The sequence below is a fragment of the Cyphellophora attinorum genome (assembly GCF_001299255.1).
Source record: "Cyphellophora attinorum strain CBS 131958 chromosome Unknown Contig24, whole genome shotgun sequence".
NCBI classification, from domain to species: Eukaryota; Fungi; Ascomycota; class Eurotiomycetes; order Chaetothyriales; family Cyphellophoraceae; genus Cyphellophora; species Cyphellophora attinorum.
Window position 1 is genome coordinate 73,162 of NW_017253252.1, and position 19,868 is coordinate 93,029.

General features: G+C 53.1%; 7 protein-coding genes across 7 annotated transcripts; 4 read left to right on the forward strand and 3 right to left on the reverse strand.

The window, feature by feature from the left end:
- Positions 1-829: 829 nt before the first annotated feature.
- On the reverse strand, positions 830-4,454 carry AB675_10252 (Amylosucrase; the record flags this gene model as incomplete). Its single annotated transcript, XM_018139010.1, has 3 exons — positions 830-1,100; positions 1,139-2,108; positions 2,591-4,454. The coding sequence occupies 3 exons, from the start codon at positions 4,452-4,454 to the stop codon at positions 830-832; spliced, it is 3,105 nt and encodes a 1,034-aa protein (XP_017997423.1).
- An 855-nt stretch (positions 4,455-5,309) lies between these two features.
- On the forward strand, positions 5,310-7,263 carry AB675_10253 (uncharacterized protein; the record flags this gene model as incomplete). The annotated part of the gene is made up of 2 exons (XM_018139011.1): positions 5,310-5,576; positions 5,626-7,263. The coding sequence occupies 2 exons, from the start codon at positions 5,310-5,312 to the stop codon at positions 7,261-7,263; spliced, it is 1,905 nt and encodes a 634-aa protein (XP_017997314.1).
- Positions 7,264-7,396: 133 nt separating this feature from the next.
- AB675_10254 (Diacylglycerol pyrophosphate phosphatase 1) lies at positions 7,397-8,533 on the reverse strand (the record flags this gene model as incomplete). Its single annotated transcript, XM_018139012.1, has 2 exons — positions 7,397-8,429; positions 8,484-8,533. 2 exons carry the CDS (start codon positions 8,531-8,533, stop codon positions 7,397-7,399), a joined length of 1,083 nt encoding a protein of 360 aa, XP_017997462.1.
- Positions 8,534-9,887: 1,354 nt separating this feature from the next.
- AB675_10255 (uncharacterized protein) lies at positions 9,888-11,795 on the reverse strand (the record flags this gene model as incomplete). The annotated part of the gene is made up of 1 exon (XM_018139013.1): positions 9,888-11,795. One exon carries the CDS (start codon positions 11,793-11,795, stop codon positions 9,888-9,890), a length of 1,908 nt encoding a protein of 635 aa, XP_017997355.1.
- Positions 11,796-12,632: 837 nt separating this feature from the next.
- Positions 12,633-13,533, forward strand: AB675_10256 (HD domain-containing protein C4G3.17; the record flags this gene model as incomplete). Its single annotated transcript, XM_018139014.1, has 2 exons — positions 12,633-12,690; positions 12,752-13,533. The coding sequence occupies 2 exons, from the start codon at positions 12,633-12,635 to the stop codon at positions 13,531-13,533; spliced, it is 840 nt and encodes a 279-aa protein (XP_017997332.1).
- Positions 13,534-14,740: 1,207 nt separating this feature from the next.
- On the forward strand, positions 14,741-16,149 carry AB675_10257 (uncharacterized protein; the record flags this gene model as incomplete). Its single annotated transcript, XM_018139015.1, has 3 exons — positions 14,741-14,755; positions 14,803-15,906; positions 15,955-16,149. The coding sequence occupies 3 exons, from the start codon at positions 14,741-14,743 to the stop codon at positions 16,147-16,149; spliced, it is 1,314 nt and encodes a 437-aa protein (XP_017997404.1).
- Positions 16,150-16,993: 844 nt separating this feature from the next.
- Positions 16,994-19,102, forward strand: AB675_10258 (PWWP domain-containing protein 1; the record flags this gene model as incomplete). Its single annotated transcript, XM_018139016.1, has 5 exons — positions 16,994-17,156; positions 17,207-17,750; positions 17,797-18,187; positions 18,243-18,471; positions 18,522-19,102. 5 exons carry the CDS (start codon positions 16,994-16,996, stop codon positions 19,100-19,102), a joined length of 1,908 nt encoding a protein of 635 aa, XP_017997402.1.
- Positions 19,103-19,868: the final 766 nt, after the last annotated feature.

A 19,868-nucleotide genomic window follows, 5' to 3' on the forward strand; every position in this document is an offset into this window, starting at 1 on the left:
AGTGGGAGATGCTTCACAGTCGAAAATCGAGTAGTAATAACAACATCTGGTGCTGGCGAGAGCGCATTCATTCCGCGGGCAGAGTCGTCGCTTAGAAGTCGGCGACGCCGAACGCTTGTATGTTGACGCAGTTTGTAGAAGTTTGTGTTGCGCTCCGGCATGAAGTGAATGGGTGAGGCTCCGGATGATCAGAGACGAGTGCCGTGATCAACGTGGAGATCAGCAGCAGCCTTATGAAATGCAGGGGCACTGCAAGAAGCAACACGAGGGTTAGGTGGCTTCCTGTAACTCCGAGTATCAGGTTCAGGAACTTGCGTACTATGCTGGAGCGGAGTTGTGCTCCTTGACACTATCGCAGCAATTCGGAGATTCAGCGGACATGCTCAAGCTACGTAGCGGTGAATAGTGCGCAGATAACTCACGTCAGGTGTGAAGGGTACGAGACTCGGTTGGGCTTCTTAGGGCATATGGCGTCCACAAATCGTGTGGCAGTGATGACACTTCCGGATGCTGGTGGAGATCCTACCTTCAGAAGGTGTATCTTCTTGAAGACTACCTTCCTTTATCGGTACCAGTCGAGTCGTCAAGAGCCTCTTATGACCGATCTACACACTAGGAAGCTGGAACACCGCGCAGCCCCTGGATTCCGCATGGCAGACATGCACGTGGAATAGCGAAGATCGTGCCTATTGTGTGCAGGCTTCGTAGAGCCCGCCACGTACGATTATGCTTGTCGGAATACTGGTCCGATGGACCGAAGATCTGCACAAATATTTTGCTCATAGGGCGATTCATTAGCTGGCAAGTGACCTTTATCATGACTATCCTATTATCTTGATAGGTAGCCCTCATCATCTTCGTTGCCATCAAACACCTCGACTTTGGAGCCCAGAGCCTGCTGTCCTTCTCTGATCATATCTTGCAATTGCTGACCCATCCAATCTATCGACTCTTCACGTTTCTGACTCTGTCTTTGCATTTTTTTCTCGAACTTGACCAAATCTGGTGATTTTGGCGTATGTGGACCGTCGCTGATCCGCGGTGATGCCATCGAAGATCTACTTCGCTTGTTCTGCCGCTGATGATCTGAGCCTGATGAGCTGGGCCGGCTATGAGCTGCGAAGCAGTCGAGTTCAACGATGGTCGAGCGCCCGTCGAAGCCCGAGTCGCAGCAAAGGAGGCGCTATGGCGGGCTGGCAGTTTCGGACGACCATATTGTGGCCTTGCGGAGGGCTTCGCGTAGAGGCTGGCTGTGCTTGGCTTCGATCTTTTGCGCACCGGACTCGTGTCGCTTTCATTCACGGCGGGGGCTTCCACCACAACCCAATTCGATTTCAATGCTGTTGTAGCGGTAGGTGTTGGTATCTCCTCCCAGGACTGTTGCCTTATTCTCCCAGTTGACGGTCTGCTCGTTGGAAACTGCCCAGGAACAGGTGTTCTGTTCATCTCTTGGTAGTCCGCATCGAATACGTCTCGACTCCGCGAAATATCTGCCGGGTCGTCCGCAACTACCACTGGTGTGTTGAATGCCATGTCGTAGCCCGGACCACTCCCCGCATGAAAGCCATGGAAAACCGTTGTCCAGCAAAAGTTGATCGCTTTCCCGGCGATGCCTCCCGTCAAGTTCCAGACCGCCCGACCCCATCCATCTTGCTGTGTAGACAATCTGCGTCTCTTGCTGCTGTTCTCTGACACCGGTGTGCGTGGTTCGAGGCCCCGCCCAATATGCGCCCTGTTCTGCGATAATCGAGTCGGTCTGAAGTCTTGTTCGTAGCTGTATGTCGGCTCATTTTCGCCGAGTCGTGACGCTGACGGTGTGCCACCGGCAAAGACATAGTCTGTGCTGACGAGCGGCGCTGGACTAGGCGCATCAAACCCATATGATTCTGTAGTGACAAGACTCGGCCGAGCGCTTCTAGGCGTGCTGGCGCTGCACCGACTGTCGCCTCGCTGTCGTTTCCGCGCGTCTCTTGACTGCCAGCGGGCCGATTGTGATAATGCGGAAGAGGCTGATGGACTGGGCGGCATGAAAAATGACGGCCGTGCGGTGGGGAAGTCGGTTCGAGAGTCGTGATCGGGAGCGAATGACCCTGGCATTGTGGTGGAGGCTGCCATGGGATCAGCGACTCGTGGTGTTTATGGGTTGTCTAATTGAGGCTGGCACTGTCTGCTGCATGTTCAGGATGAGAGGCGACTGCCGTAACACCCTCGCTTCAGTGGTCGATGCCTGCGACGTGATCATGTGCAAGCTGCACTTGCGTTCGTGCGACTAATCCGGACCTGTCTTCGTCGAGTCCACCCGTCCATTGTGGCGCTCGAGCGGGGGTGCTGCAATGGTTGCCTGGGTGACTGACCATCCGATCTTTGCTTACATAAGGCAAAGATCTGAATTCCAGGCTTGTTCGACGCGACACTGCACTAACGAGAGAAGGTCCAACAACATGCAACTTTACGAACGTGTAGAATGTTGAAGACGACACAGAAATCACTTGACACGCTATGCTACAACGCTAAACATGCGACTGCCCAACCAGCTCACCAGTCAACTAATACCGCAGCCACAGGAACTGGTGCGGCCTCAACTCTATACCTTCTCTCAACTTGATGTCGTAGCCCGATACCAGGTCATGCACCTCAGCAGGCAATCCCATGAACCGGTCTCGACCTACCCACTGCGCATAATCCGAAAAGTTGCACAGGCATAGCACTGTCGTAGTCGGCCCAGGCCGCTGATATCCAAGGATGGCTGGATTTCCCGTAAAGAAGCCCACTGCCCTCCCGCCAGCCAACTCTTCAGTGGACTTTCGCAACTTGATCAGGTGTTTCATGCCAGCGAAGATCTTCCCAGGTATCGAATTTGGATCATTTCGTTCGGCGTATCTCTGCTCGGGGTATGAAGGTCTGTTGACCCACCGACTGTCGTCCATTTTGGCTGGATCGTTTAGATAGCTATAGTCATTGAGTTGACCAACTTCGTCTCCCAAGTAGATGAGCGGAATCCCACCCGTACTCATGGCTATCGAGTAAGCCATCAAAATGCGCTCTATCGCGTGATCCTGCATTGATTCCAGCCCTGCCAAGGATGCCGTCGTGCCAGATATACGGCAGTCGCCAGTCCTCGGATTGTCCTGAAATGGCACGCCTCGTGAAAAGCTGCCAGGATGGCGGTTGACGAAGAACGCATTCAAGAATTTGCGATGGCTGTTGCCTTCCTTCCCGAGTTCGAGGGCGTCCTCGTCCGAAAAAGTCCATCCGATGTCATCATGAGATCGGACATAGTTCACCCAGGCACAACCCTGGGCTATGTTGTGTCTTCGCTCAATGGCCTGCGAGAGCATGGAAGCGTCTCGAGTTGCGAGGGCTTCCCAAGTCAGGGCCATCTGCAGCGGATTGTATGACAGCTGGCACTCATACCGGTCGATGTATTGCACCACAAAGTCAGGATGGACTATTGCCTCTGACTTGAACAGAATGGAAGGCGCAGCGATTCGACAGAGTGCATTGAACGCTCTCAGCAATTTATGCACTTCCGGCAAGTTCTCACAGTCGGTGTTCATCTGTTTCCACATGAAGGCCACGGCGTCCATGCGGAAGAAATCGACCCCGATGTTAGCGAGGTACAACATTTCTGCCGCCATTGATCGAAACACCGCCGGATTCGAGTAATTGAGGTCCCACTGAAAGTGGTAAAATGTCGACCATATGTACCGCCCATCTGGTAGCTGTACGAAGGAGCCTGGATGGTCATCTGGGAAGATCTCTCTCGTACTTCGCTCGAATGCTGAGGGCACATTGCGGTCTGGGAAGATCCAATACATGGCACTATGTTCTGCGTCGCCTTCTGCAGCTTTCTTGGCCCAACGATGTTCGTTGGAAGTATGGTTGAACACCAAGTCCAGTACCAAGCTGATTCCAGCCTTTCTCAGTTCCGTCGCTAGTTCCTTAAGCTGCTGCATGTCGCCGAGATCTGGATCAACATCTCGATAGCTCGACACTGCATAGCCCCCGTCGGAGAGCGGTTTCGGGGCAAGGAACAGCGGCATCAAATGTAAGTATGTCAAACCCAACTCTTGAAAGTATGGTATGCGAGCCTTGATACCCTCCAGATTTTTTCCATACTGCTTGACGTAACAGACGCCTCCGAGCATCTCGTTACTCATGTACCAATCCGGATTGAGTTCTCGCTCCTTATCAAGCCTTCGGAGCTCAGGATCTCTGTCTTGCCACGACGTACCACACATCGTGATCAGATCAACCAACTGATCTAAGCAGTCATGCCGATACCCGTATAGCTCGGCGAAAATGGCGAAGATAGTGATGAAGTTCATGTCGAGCCTGCCGTAGAACTCGCCATCGCTTAGAAGCTTTCGTCCTTGCTCAGTGCTGCGCAGCTCCTGCAGCACGTAGGCTTTTGCAGCCCGCGACTGCTGGTCGATCGAGAGGCTGTTGCTCATCTTCCTTTACCTGGTGCCGTTTAGCCACTGTCTGGGTTGGGTGTGCTAGCTGATAACGAGGATCATGACTATACTAATGAGCAGCGAAGCACAGGCCGCCACCGCACAGCGAGGAGCTGCTGTATATGTAGCTCATACTTCCCCACCTTCATCGTGCTCGGTACCTGCGTTCATTAGCATTTGAGGCGCACTCGGCCTCAATCTCGGTCAAATAGACTTTAGCACGTCTACGAGTCTGAAGAACTGCTTCATGATTGTGCGTGCGGTTCGAATGTGGCATAGCGGTGTATCCATTGAGCGCAGGTCGATGCGATCCATTGACGTGCTCCATGCTTGCACATGTTATCTCCTCAAGGGTTTTCACACAAGATGGGAGATACTGGCGTCAAGAGCTTGGGGAAAGAAAGCAAGGGCCCCCGCAAAATTTCGCCCGGTGATATTTTCCGCGAGATGCACGCACCTGCAGGGATTGCGATGAGAGGAGATTGCGGAGATAGTCACGGAAAGGCATGTGGAAGTTGGAAGCGACTCGGTGTCTCGTAAGTCTGCACCTGCTTTGACTACTCTATCGATGAACGTCAGTCGCAAGAACATATGACAGCCACGGCAACGGCAGATTAAGCTTAAAGGAACAGGCAGGCAAGGCCAAACCTCCCACCAACTGTGAAAAAGGTGAAAGAGGTGGACGTCTCCTGGTTCAAGAACGGCTCCACTTCACGACTGACATCGTGTTCTTATGGCAGTGCCTAGTCAGTGGGCCGACTATCTGGTCATACTAGAGCCTCGAACTTGAGAAAGTCCGCGGGGGTTCAGGTAGGATAAGGCTTGATAGAGCTGGTTGATGCACGGTGGGTGATGATATCGTCCACTACCACGCGACCTCCAGCACGCAAACCGCTTTATGACGGTCAGCAGCAATCATGGCCGAGCCACGGCAATGTTGCATCGTTCATTCGATGTCTTCATCTCCTCGACCTAGATCTTCGCGACGACTGGCCACACATTAATGTCCAAACGTTTTCAACGAAGTCGGCTCTCCAGAATCTGCAGCTACGCATTCGTGCGGTCGAGTGGAGTCTGTATCGCCTCATAGAGCTCTGGGATGACCGGATCGCACGAGATGTGAGAGACACAAACAAATCTGCCGTGTTACAATAGCTAATTGACACAGAAACTACAACCATTTTTCCCACCACAAAGTGTCCTGCAGTCACAAAATTTGAGAGCGGCTCTACTTCGTGTGCTCACGGAGTTCAAATCCAACGGCATGCTGCCAAAGGATACTGTTCTGAGGAAGACAACTTTCGATGAGTGCAAAGGCGAGAAGTTCGAGGAGCTTCTGTTCACTGTTGCTCAAGCCACCCTACGAAAGGTAGCTTCTCGGTCACTAGGCTACCAGGCCACAGACCTCAACGTCGATGCTGATCACCTCGTCCCCCTGATCATCGCTCACAAGGCCGTACTGAGCAAGGTGCTACATGAGCGCCATGTGGTAATCAAAAATGCGCAAGAGCGGCAACAAAGTATTCTGACAGCTAGGGAGGACATCGACGAACGACGAACATGGCTTCAAGCACATCCGCCGCCCGGGCATGACAGACGAGATGAAGTTGAGTCTCTGCTACGGACCGCATGGTCAGGAGATCAGAAATGGATCACAGCACTGTTGCAGGCAAGCCCGATGCAGCTGGCTTCTGGAAGATCGCTAGACAATTCACGTATAGCCCCGTCAAATTCCCTTTCGGAGATGCAGCATCGCGTCACACAACAGCAGACATATCTCAAACGTCTCAGACATTTCAAAGATTCCCTACCGACATCGGCAGCATCAGGTGGGCAGACTTCACAACCACCGAATAAGCCAGTAATTCCTCTGCTTCGATTCGATGAGCATAAACAACTCACGGGGCAGCATTTCGTGGACGAGAAAATGTGTGACAAGACCTCGATCAGCGTTCGGGCCGATGAAATGCTGTCGAGGCTCAAGCATGATTTACTTGACGACCTAAGCCTAACAGAGGGGTTCTCGCAACATTGTTCAGCCCAGTCAAGTACTGAGCACATGGACAACGTATCAAACTCTCTGGCGAGTCATATCGAGCCGAAGACAATCGTCGACCAAACAAGCGACTCATCAGAACGCTCATGGCTGAAGGGTCCTTCGACGCCGGCAGTTCCTCGGAGGGCACCTGACTTGAAGGAGCCTCCAAATGCAGATGCTCTAGCGGAGAACCGTCAAGCCCATTCGCCCGTTTCGACCGACGGCCCATCGACTTTGCCGTGCTCGTCATTTGAGGAAGCCCTCCCAGCTCTGACCCTGGCAGAGCGGACCCGCATGTCCATGGCTGATGTGGCAAGCAGTGCCCCAAGCGCAAAGAGACCGCAACAGAACGGCCATTCAACATCGCCGGATCGGAGGCCACCCGTTGAAAAGCCGCCTAATATGAGCGCCCCTGCTTCTGAGCCAACGTCGAATCTGGTCGAGCGCACGCGTAAGTCTATGGCGCTAGCAACCGTCAAGCCAACTGTTCCCGACGTTGTGCGAGAGCCGAAGGCATCCAGAGCATCTCAACTGTACCCTGTCAACCCTTTCGAGACTCCTCGTCGACAAGTCTCTGCTTTCGAGGGGACTCCTCAGTCGAACGGATCCACTCCACGAGAGTCCTTATTCAGTGATGATGTCGACATGAGATCAGTGTTCAAGAGTCGCCCGAAGATAGCCACCTCGCCTATGCTGTCTCCGGATCGAAGCGTATTTCCGTCGGATGGACAAGACCTTGAGCTAGAGGATGGTTCAGGACATGACTAACGAACGCGGTTCAGAGCATTGAGCTGATGTGTCGTCAGTCGTGTTGCTCCCTACTGGTCCGATGAATAGCGACTTTTCAGCAGACTTTTGGTCAAAACTTCGTCGCCATAGAAGACATCCTGCTGCACAAGATTCACACATGCTCGGACGCAGTGTGCGGTAGAATCGGCATGTCGGAAGTACTGCGATCCAGGATAGGCCTTTCGGAAGCATTGCTTCTTCCACGCTGCGCCGTCAATTCCTCTGCCAACCTCATTTCCCTCAGAGTGAAAGTTGTCCCCCCCTCGCGATTCTGAGAAGACTGCTCGCCTCCATCGCGCTGCACCTCGGCGATAAGAGCATGCTGGTATGATCTCGGATCCCAGGTCGGCGTCCCTTGCTGGCTGCGTCTGACTGGCATATGGTACAAGCGAAAGCTGCCCCATCCTATCAGACTTCCGAGCGCGATCCCTGCAATAATATCGAAGCCTGCGTGATGGAAGTCGGTGTATCGAGTTGCACTTACGAATAGTGCTGTCGCGTACGGGAGCAGCACCACAACTACCTCCCAGAGTGGTGGAGCTGATGGACGGCGGCTCCGCAGCACGGAAGGATGATCGAATTTTGGCCAAGGAATCGCGACTGACAGCCTTGCGCAGAGCCACAAACTAAGGTACAAGAGTCCTGCGCAGGCGAAGGATGAGTGTCCAGACGGAAAGGAAGCAAACCCGTCGTCGAGGAAGCGCTTGTTTGTTTGCGTGCAGATTCCGGACGTTACTAATGGTGTGGCTTTCGAAAGGTCAAGTCCGCCAACGGCATATTTTGCAATTGCCGAGAAATCTGGGTCGCATCGATCCAGTAGATCTGGTCGAGGCTTGCCTGTGAGATCTTTGAGGCCGTTGGTGACGAACACCGTTGCAGCAAGAGCAGCACATAGGCCAAGCCACCCAGCATGAACTCTCCACAAAGCAGCCCGCCATCTAGACTTCGTCAGAGGGTCCCTGGGTGCCTGTACCAACGACAAGATCATAATGGACGCCATGGGGACCACGAGAGCAACAATGATGAGCACGGGAACTGAGATGATGTTCCTCTTGCTCGGGAACGCAATGGAAACATCGTTGACCGAGAAAGGCCGATGGAAGCCTTTCACACGACCTAGGACACCTCCTGCAACTGCAACAGCACTGTATACGTCAGTGCTATTGGGTGAGGGAGTGAGAAACATGACGAAGACTCACATTATTACCACCCAATCCAAGAAATACGAAACGGTCAGTCTTCCAGGCATGGCTGCCAAAATGCAGAGAAAGCCAGATTCGAGGACGCTACATAGGCAGTAACAAATCTGAGGTTCAAGCAGGAGACGAAGGGGCTGACGACGCCATATAGAGTGCTGAAGGAATGCAAAAAGTCACTTTAGGACTATGCCAAGAATAGCAACTTTGGGCCTTTGGTCGAGATTTCTCCAGGGCTCAACGCGTAAGCGCTCCTTCTGGGGCAGATCATGACCCCATTAAAGGGTCTATAGCAGGCAGCTGAATATATTGCATGCGCAGACTCCCACTTGCATACATGTTTTCGAGTGTCCTTCAAGTCTTGCTGCGGCTTGCTTGAAGATCATGTCACTGCGGCAGCAGGACTTCCGCATCTTCGATGAAGCGTGACTACAGAGATGATTGACCCCTCGTCTAGCCTGTCACTACTTGAGGTTTCAATCTGATAGTGAAGTAACCGTACAGCGGACGAAACAGCTCCTACAGAGAATGTATCTGGGTCACCACCCTCTCACTCAGGCTTCCATATCGAGGTCCCTTCTGGACTACTCGACTCTGACTGCCACCGCGCATTAGCCCATGAAAGACCAACTGGTGGGTTCGCGCGAAACCTGCTCATATCGTCACGAGAATGATTTGTAGGCAGATACTGGTCTTGCTTAAGTCTCAATGTGACGGCAGATCTGGACTCAAAACTGGCGCAGGAGGGTCATCCATACTCGGGGCCGATGTCAAGCCGCCTGAGGATTGTATGAGTCCGTCGCCTTCTTGAGCTTCAGCAGGAGATTATCATCGACTGCGCACAACCAGGGTGGACCAGAAGGCCGTCCCCAGGTTGTGCCTTTGATCCAGCGCTCCTGGCCTACGATCATATCTGTGCGCTGCAGGAAAGTCCGTCCCATAGATCGCCCCTGCCGCATGAAGGTGACGACCGACGCAGGTGCGACTGCCCTGATCTGGCGACTTCTTCTGCAGATGGCGTGTCTGATGCGGCAGGTGGGAATGCTGTTGGCCGGTGGCCCCTGCTGCAAGTTGTCCTTATGGGGACAGGTGCGATCGCTGCCAGCTGGTTGCTCCTGCCACGAAGAATACCTGCAGAGGCAGGTGCGAATGCCGTCATGCGGTCGCGCTTGCTGTAGAGCGTATTCTAGGAGGCAGATGCGCAGACCTGGTCGGTCCTACCCCGGACAGAGTTCAAAGAGGCAGGTGCGACGGTCATCATGCCGTTGCGCCTGCTGCAAAGGACGTGAAGCAAGGCAAATATAAAACTAGTCAACCGGCCCGCCGAAAGATGCGACACGTTTGCGGTCAACCGGTATCATCAAGATGTCACTTAGATCGGAAGCTTCAGCATCGTGTTGCGGGGTCCTATAACCACATCGGCGCACCATTTGTGCTCAGATCTGCTCGATGATCGATTGCTAAGTTGTGCTTGAAAGCATTCTCACGACAAATCTCGTCAGTTAGGAGGGTGTAGAAGCACATGAATGGCATTTGAACGACGACATCATTTTTCGAAGGCCAATGCTGTGGCGAGTCATTGGCATTGATTGTGATCGCCGGGAAGTACTCTGCCAGTCTATTCAGAAGACTCGCATGCGCGCCAGTGAGGGGTTTGATGAAAGGTCCACGGTATGACATACTTATGCATCGAAACATTCCTGGTCTTGCGGCATCATCGAGCTCAGCTGTCAGGTATGTGCTGTGATCTAGCTTGAATGTTCGCCGTTCTGCTGAAGGGCTAGTGGCGAAATGCTGCAAGCCGAAGAGGGCCGTTCTGCTGGAGTTCGGAACTGGCGACGCGGACAGCATGACACTGCATGCATAGCGCTCGGAAAGTGAAGCGGTCTTCTGACGATGAATAAAGTCGTCTATACCCTTCGGATCATAGAGGCCCAGGAATCGTGCCGCTAGGACAGCAGTGTCCATAGCACGATGCGGCTGGAAGTAGTTCAGACTGTTGAGGAGGACTTCGGCTGGTGTCCACTTATAATCCGGCTTGAAAAGACTCACTTGTGACGAAAATCCACCCGCGGCAGCTGTAGGATCAGTGACAATTCCAAGAAGGCCGAAGATGTGGTCGCGAATATTGGTACATGACAAACGCATACTTGTAAGGCACAGCGAATTGAATGAACGGTCGCTGCCGCTGTATTTTCTTCGAACGATCGGGCCTGCTCGTGGTCGATACGAGCCGAAATAGAAAGCCATGATCTCGCGAGCAATGTTGACCACGTTGCTCGTACTGATATGCAGTAGCAATGATTCACCTCGCTCGAAGGAACAGTGCCCATACGACGGTATGGGTACACGGTCAGAATTGGAACTCTGACGCAGACTTGGCTTCGGATCTAGCGCTTCGATGTGCCAGAACTGATCCCCAGGGGGGCGCGAAAACGTGAAACGGATATGCTGAGAACCCTGAGCGCTGAACACCGGCCATGGTCGCTCGAAGTCCTCCCGGTAAGGAACATCATCTCCGTTTTGAGTAGTACCCGAAAAGACAATCCTCAGTTGCATCAGAGGCCCTTGCTCAATGACAAGGTGTAGCGGATTGTCCAGCCTGCCCGATCCCGAGAGCGGCGTCCCATCTACCATCCACAAGGGTGTCTCGACGCCATACTTTCTGAAGACTTCTAACGACGCCGACTTACCCCCACAACACAGCACGACCGTTCTCGCGAGCACCACTTCTTGTAAGATCCATACCCTCGTCCAGTACGGCCTTTCTACCAATAGCCTGAACGAGGCCGACAAATTTCTCTCACACAGTGCCAGAAAGAATTCGTTTTTGCCCTGATCGCTATCAAGCGGCGCGTCCGGAGACCACTTCCTTGAATTTATCAGATCGAAGACCTCATCACTGCCGGCAGCAGCGTGCCCGAGCCAGGAGAAGACTTCTGTCGCAGTCTTGTAGATCTCCCCCATCAAAGATACTTGGTGATTACGCTCGTTAATGTCTGCCTGGTTGATGCAGATAGCGTCCGCCCACAGAGTGAGGTGGATGTCCGGGCGGCGGACTCGACTTAGAAAAGCATGTAGACTGGGTGTGATCAGGAATGAATGGCCGTCGATGGTAATGGGCAGCAAGTCTTCCGGACTGGGAGGACCCCATTCGTAGGACAGCGCGCTGAAGGTTGGCTTGAGGTTCAGAGAGGTCACCTCCAGGGAAGCTTTCAGAGGTTCGCTGGCCTGGCCTGCGTGCAGAGTGAGGACGCGGACTTCATGGTCTGACTTGGATAGCGAGCTGTACAGACTTGGTAGTTGACTAGACATGGCTAAGGGAAACCTGGGGCATGAAGTGCTGCAGGGCTTGAATGAACTGTGGGCTCGAATGGAGCTGTTGCTGTCGGTCGATTGCCTGCGTACGCTGTGAGCTTTCGCAAGTAGGATCGAGGCGTGATCAGTGATGGTGATAGATTAGCATCGTTGCAGCGCTCATGGCTCAAATCTCCTGTACACAGAGCCTCTTGCCTGCCTTATGTCGCGGGCCTGTCACTGAAACAGCCGTCTGCATGACGAGAAAGCTCTTTCCGACAACAGGCTTTTCATGAGGGCAAACTCATGAAAGTGTGGTCTAGCAAACCTGAGGCATTGGGGCCAAAGTCGCACAAATAAGCTGCTGCAACTTGGGTTTCAGGGTACAATCGGTTGCACCAGTTGCCACCCACCGAGTGCGTTGCCAGGTATGACTCGAGCTACATAACGTTAGACACGCTGTGGATGGTCATTCTGCGAATGACAGTACGATTCTGGCCATGAAAGTCAAGTTCTGCCACATACTAACGGCCGACGAGGCCATGAAGAAGATGCGAAGTCTGAAGTCCGCAGGTACTTCGACGCGGTCAATGTACCAAATGCTTCCGGGCACCTTCGAGCGGTGCCTGCGACTAGGCAAGAAGTGGCCTAGGCCCGCGGCTTATCATACCCAGACGTCACTGATTGCGGCCAGGAAAATCGTGGCGGCAAGGTAAACAAATGGCTTTGCTTCTGCTTTGTTTGCTACACTGCTGCTTTCTTGTTTGCTGTTTCTCGTATATATCTGCATCTTGGAGTCATGTTTGCCTGTTGATGAGAAGTACTGCATTGCGACTAGGAGGCTTGATACCCAAAATGCCTATCCCCACAGATCCAAGCACTCCTCCATTATCAGGAAAGGACGCAGCAGACGGTATGTTCCAGCACAAGGAGTTCTTGTTGTGAGCGCTTTCGATACTGACAATAATTCATAGTGATGGATCAAGTCCGAGCGACGCCTCATACTTCATCACTGCCAAAGCCTGACCCTTGGTCCGTCCGTGCCGTATTGTCTGGGCTTCCCAACCCTCCGCAAGAGGAATCTCCGTCGCCGGTCGCATTCTTCCACTACCTAGAGCGCCTGAAGGTTGAGAAGCGAGAGGGATGGAGGCGCTTCGGCATACTGCGGGGCGAGTCGATTGCTGACCATATGTACCGCATGGCCTTCATCACCATGTTCGCCCCACCAGCGCTGGCCTCCAAATTGGACATACCGAGATGCACAAAGATGGCACTCGTTCACGACATGGCTGAAGGATTGGTGGGCGATCTCACGCCGGTCGATGGTGTGCCAAAGGTAGAGAAGAACCGACGCGAGGCCGAGACGATGGACTGGATCAACAACAGCCTGCTAGGGCGGGTCTTCGGAGGTTCACAGGGGCAAGAGATCAGAGCAGTATGGCAGGAGTACGAAGACAGCGAAACTTTGGAAAGCAAATTCGTGCACGATGTGGATAAGATCGAATTGTTGCTGCAGATGGTCGAATACGAGCGGGCATACTCGTGTACGCTGGACCTGTCGGAATTTTCGTGGGTCGCGACAAAGGTCGTGCTACCAGAGATGCAAGAGTATGCGAAAGAGATACTGAAAGAGAGAAAGGACCTGTGGGACAGCAAGAACAAGGCGCCTCGAGAGCCTGAGGGAGCGCGGACTATTAAGGAGCAACATGACGAGTACTACGGTCAGAACGATGCCCAGGCAAATGGGACGGCATGATTGAAGCATACGGATAGAGAGATACCCCAAATGATCTAGATGAGAGGACTTAGCATACAGATCGATGGAAGTTGATCTGAGAAATGGTCGGGCCATTATTCGACAATTTACCAAGCGCGACAAGTTCGAGACACGACCATCAAACCGCGACATAACCGTGCGAGGGTTGTGGCGTCGGCAACTTTCCGACCATGACGAGGCTGTGCCAACAAGATGGTCCAGAGCATCTCCGGCGTCTAGGAGTCTTCTGATCACCAGAGGTGCGTCGCCGATGAGGCGTGACCTCGAACGCTTACCCGTGCCTATGGCAAGAATTCCGAGCGATCCGCCCGCATCCGAGGGCGTCCTCGGACGAGATGCAAGTATGCCCCCAATCAGGCAGTTGTGGGCAATTTGAAGAACTTGAACAAGCTCAAACAGCAATTGATTATGAGCGGGTGTCGTGGAAGCCTCCAGTATCATTAAAGGAAGCAAAGCGCCATACACCTGTAGAGATGCATAGAAATGAATACTCCTCAAGGCGCGAGATGCATCCATGACGGCTAAGCATAGTAAGGCTGTAATTCAGCCCTGTGCGGAAGACCCGGAAAAGTGGAGCACGACCGACGTCGTGAGTCGACTCGAATCTGACCCAACCTTCCCTTTCCTGTAGACGACCAAGAGCAGCAGTGGTAACAGGACAAATCAGGCTCATCGATGTCCTACTCGGGTGCCTCGAAAGTGAGCACGCCACCAGCCGGAGCTCGGCAGCCTCTCGCGAGCATGCTCTCGTCTGCAGTCCACAATTTTGGTCGCACAACATCACGTATCGCCTTATTGCTTATGTTATTCTCTCCGGCCTCACGCGACCTCCAGAAAGTGCCGTCATCTCATTGACTCGGCGTCGATCGAGCGCTTTGACGTATGACAGACGCTCTGTCAGCAGCTATGCATCAAGTCCACTTACCTGCCCAAGTTCCGGTGAAGCTGGTTGTGCCTGCCCGATTATCAAGGATTGCATCGTGATTGCCTTATATGTCATGCAGGACACGCCTTATCTCCAGCCTTTCCGTGCCCGGTACTGCTGACCGACCAGGTTCCTATTCAGCACCCAAGATCCTTCTTGGTGCTGCTGTTATTTCTAGTAGACTCACCGAATCAGCATCCTGTCAGGCTTTGAGCATTATACGTTTCTCAGAAGCAGCATACACAATTAATTGCTTCCACCATGGGGGCTGGCACGGTATGTCAAGCATCATATGTATAGAAATAGACACTGATCCAAGACAGTATCTGGAGCCGCTCACGGTCGTGGTTCTATTGTTTGGAGGAGCGTGGATCAACAGAGCTCGAGACACACCTGTACGAAGCGATGCTTCACAGTGGCATGATCAATATGACCCTTTCTCGAAGACTGAGAAACCTTTCGATATCGACGAAGCACGATTGACCCGATCCAAACGCTCTTTGTCTCCTTCGCTTCTACCAGCTCAGGAACACACATGGCGACCGCGTGAGCTTCGTCTGCTCGGCCGCACGAGGACCATCAATACGCCCAATACCGCAGTCTTTCGAAACAGATTTCTGAGCAGAGTACTGCGAAAGTTCCCATTTCTGGTCGAGGCTTGGTACTGGGCCTTGATATACTGGGTGTATCAACTGGGTCGAGCTTTTACAGCTTTGACCATTGTAGAAGGCACCGTACATGTCGCTCGCAAGCATGCGCTTCAACTCATTGAGATGGAAAAACGATGGCACGTTTTCTGGGAATTGCCGATCCAGCGATTCTTCATGGGCTATCCAACACTGCTGATGCTTATCAACTGGCTCTACTCCTTCATCCATATTCCAGGCACGATCGCGTTTCTAGTTTGGTTGTTCTACTTCAGCATCACCAGCAATCAGCAGCCGCAGCAGAGATCAGATCAGAGCAGTCGCACAACTCCCGGCCCAGCTTTGTTTGAGGCTCGTCGAAGGACAATGGCAGTCTGCAATCTGCTGGCATTTGTTGTATTTACGATCTGGCCATGTATGCCACCTCGATTGCTCAGCGACCCTGAGTACAACGGACCCGATGCCGAAATTGCGAAGAGCTACGGCTTTGTTGACACGGTGCACGGTGCGGACGGTGCGAGCAGTGTATGGACACAGAACAAGTTTTGCAACCAGTATGCTGCAATGCCGAGTCTGCATTTCGGCTACTCGCTACTTGTTGGCCTCACCATCATGACCATACCACTAGCGCCCAGTCACCGTCGCTCGCGCTCGATACATTTGCCGTTATTCAATCAGAGCCATCCGGAGCTAGCACCGAGGGTCGTCCTTCCCTCGGCCAAGCGAATGCTGTGCTTGTTCATTGGCTTCTTGTACCCTTTCTCTATCCTTGTGGCGATTGTGAGTCCATCCTTACGCAAGGAATCGGACGACTGCTAATACTTGCAGGTCTCTACTGCCAACCACTTCATCCTCGATGCTGTTGCTGGTGCACTTGTGTGCTTGCTGGGCTGGCGCAGTAATGAGATTCTACTGAACCTACTTCCACTCGAGGACTATTTTCTGTGGTGTCTGCGGATGCATAAGCCGAGTCACCAGCGCAGCGAGGCGGTCGAGCAGCACGATGACTCCGAGTTCGAATAGGCGCGAGCATCATTCAGACGAATAACGAACGAGGGAAGTTGCACTCCATGGAGTCGAAACCGTTGGTAGCCGATATGGCGACCTCCCGACACTAATGCTAATTACTATTACTATTCGCAATCGCAGCGTGGCTTGCAAGTCTGGCTGGACCGAGCTGGGCGATACCACAACCGACACAAGTCGCGGCGGCAGTTGGCACCAGTCACCGAGAAGCCAGCGTGCGCCTTCGAATGTCTTCGAGACACGGCGGACTTGAGGCAGAGGATTGAATGTGAGGTCGGAAAAGCCCACTGAGAGCCTACGACGCCTGAGGACGACTGGACATAATATGGTGTCAAGGCTGCCAAATGACATCGGCGCAGGAGGCAGTAAGAAGAGTGGCTGGGAAAGCTGGGTCAGCGCCCTCACTTGAGAAAAAAGGCCTCCTCCTCTCTGTTGGAGAAGTAGATACGCCAAGATATTCTTAGAGAAGCATGCTCGTCCGCGATTCATCTTCCCTCTCACCATCTCCGCCACACCTCTCTGCGTTTCACTCTGTTCACCACTTTGACAGTTTTGGTCCCTTCCTTTTCAGGGCCATCCATAGAATCATCAGAGGTAAGTCTTAATCTGTGAAGGTCATCTCTGCGCATCTTTGTCGCATATGTGTACTAGCTTTTGCTGGTGTCCGACGCGACTGCGCAGCATGAAGCTTGCAACGAGTGATCAGGGCCGGAGACTGATCTGCAAAAAGATCTATCATGATATCTGCACGAGTATTTACTAACTTCTCAGCAGTTACCGTCGCGCCAGACGAGTACCTACCACCATCGGCTACTATTGTTGTCGGATCTGAGGGCTCGACATGGCCTCCGAGACTCCTTTGCCAGACAGTGAGCTGCCCGTGAAGGTCGATGTGCCGGACGTGAGCGCACCTCCGACCCTTGCTGAGCCAGCGAGCGGGCCTGTCGCCGAGATGTCGGGGGCTCTTGGTGCAACCTCGGCCGAGGACAAGCCTACCGTCGAAGGTGAGATCCAATGCGTCCTGTCCATGTCCACCTATACTGATGGTGATCAGCTCCAGAGTCGGGTGTCAACGGCGCGACCGAGTCTGAACCGGCGCCTGCTACAGGCGACGCGACAGCTCCCACGGAAACAGCTTCAGAGCCTCCCAAGACGAGCACTGAAGAAACACTAGCTGCGGCTGATACAAAGGTCGAGGAAGTTGCCGAAGAGAAGAAAGACGAGCCAGCTTCTGAGGTCAAGGCCGATGAGGCTCCCGCGGAGACGAATGGCGATCCTGATTCCAAGCAATCCAGCAAGAGAAAATCCGGCGCAGGCATCCCAGAGCACAAAGGCAAGAAGCTCAACAAGAAGAAATCGATGCCTAAAATCACACATCTCGATGCTAAGCCTGGCGATCACTTCTTTGCTCGACTCAGAAGCTACCCGCCATGGCCATCCATCATCTGCGACCAGGATATGCTGCCCAGCAGCTTGATCAACACACGTCCTGTAACGGCTATGAAGCTCGATGGCACCTACAACGAAGCCTATGCGGACGGCGGGAAGAAGGTCAACGAGCGGACGTACCCCATCATGTTCCTCTACACCAATGAATTGTGAGTGAACCTGCCCAGCCCCCAGCTCGCCACTAACAGGACGCAGCGCATGGATCCCGAACACCGACCTTGGTGACCTCGACCCAGAATACTGCAAGAATGTGCCTGAGAAGGGCAAATCGAAGTCATTGCTCTCAGCTTATGAGATTGCGGCCGAACATCATGATCTCGAATTTTTCAAGAACATGCTTACAGACCATGCGAACGCTATGGCTGAAGACGAGGCTCTGCAAGCAGAAGCTGCAGCAGCTAAGGCTGAGGCGAAAGCGAATAAGAATAAAGAGAAGAAGAAGCGAAAGAGCGAGGCCAAAGTCAAGGCTACTGATGATGACGACGAGGACGTCGAGATGGAAGACGTTGACGACACAGCGGAGACTAGAAAGTCGTCCAAGAAGCGCAAGAAGGCGGCTGAGAGCGACGATGACGAGCCTGAAAAGGTATGCCTGTCTCTTTCTCTGGCACATAAGTCTTCGACTGACCTTGCTGACCTAGCCTACGAAGACTCCCAAGACTCAGAAGCTCAAGTTCACGACCGGCAAGACTCCAACGACCGATAAGAAGACTAAAGAGAAGAGCGAGAAGCCGGCAAAGAGCAAGGGCGAAAAGCGCAAGTCCAAGGCTGCACCTGTCGATGATGACGAAGAGATGCACGATGCCCCCGAGAAAGAACCACCCAAGCCAGTCGACCCTGTCGCTGAGAAGAAGGCGCGAGAGAAAGAAGGTAAGAAGCGTATACATCACTCATCTGTAGCAGATCTGACAGCCTAGCAGTTCTGTTCCTCCGGCACAAGCTCCAGAAAGGCTTCCTCTCTCGAGATCAAGCGCCTCAAGAAGAAGATATGCCTCAGATGGCGCAATATATCAAGAAGCTGGAAGACTACGAAGATCTTGAGGTGTCCATCATCCGCACCACCAAGATCAACAAGGTCCTAAAAGCCCTCGTCAAGCTCAACTCCATTCCTCGTGATGAAGAGTATTCCTTCAAGAAGCGATCGGTCGATCTCCTGGCTAAGTGGAACAAAGCTTTAGGTGCTGACCCGGCGGACGGTGATGCCGCCGCTGAGGAGAAGGAGACTGCCAAATCCACGCCTGCTACCAACGGTGTGCACGACGGCTCGGCTGATGAGAAGCAGGAGGAGAACAAAGATGAGCCGGCTGCTCCATCAGCTCCAGAGATTACGGCTACTGAACCACCGAAGGACGAGTCTGAGGCGAAGACTGAGGCTCCCGCAGTCACTGAAGAGCCAAAGTCTGAAGCTCCCGCTGCGTCCGCGGACGTGGCACAGGACGCAACACCAGCAGAAGGCAATGATACTGCGGCGGCTGCGGCTACCACTGCACCCTCGGAGTAATGATTCATGGTCATGAGTCATGCTGGAGTCAAGGACTGGTCGTGGTTCGATCGATGATGGATCGAAGTTATCAGGGATGCTGAGAGCCGGATGGAATGGCAGAGAATTTCCGGTTCGCACTTCGCACTGCCGCCGAACTGCGAAGTATCATCAGAGCTTCACGCGGCATTCATCGAGGACCAGCTATAAGGTACTCTGGTCAAGTGCACAGATGAGAGATATACAAGAGACAGGCCGTTCACTGCCGCTCACATTATTGATGACTATCGTCACGAATGGGACCTGCCGGTTAGGACCCGGGACATACTGGACGAAAAGGAAAGCGGTGTGTAATTTAGAAGTTTTGGGAGTTCCAAATTTTGATGCTCACCTTCGTTGCTGTCACTACCTAGGTACTTCCATATGAGCCTTCCCTACCTGGCCCCTGGCGTTACGATCACAGCACAGATGGCTGCCATTCACAAATGCGATGAGTCAGATGGCAATAGTCGATCAACTCCGCCACGTTGTCCATTGTTCTGGATGTAGGCACGGACCACTCAGAGGATCACAGCACTGACCACGCTCCGACCTCGACAAAGATGCAGAGCATGTCCGAGGTCAAAGAAAAGCATATCTGGATTTGTCGGGCTCAAAGAAATCGTTCGAAGCGACCGCTATTCTAGGCTCGCGCAATGAGGCCGAGTCGGACGGCAGCGAATAATGCAGTCAAAGGAACTGATTGATTCATACTCATCACCTTCGTCGATACACTCATTTCCCATCT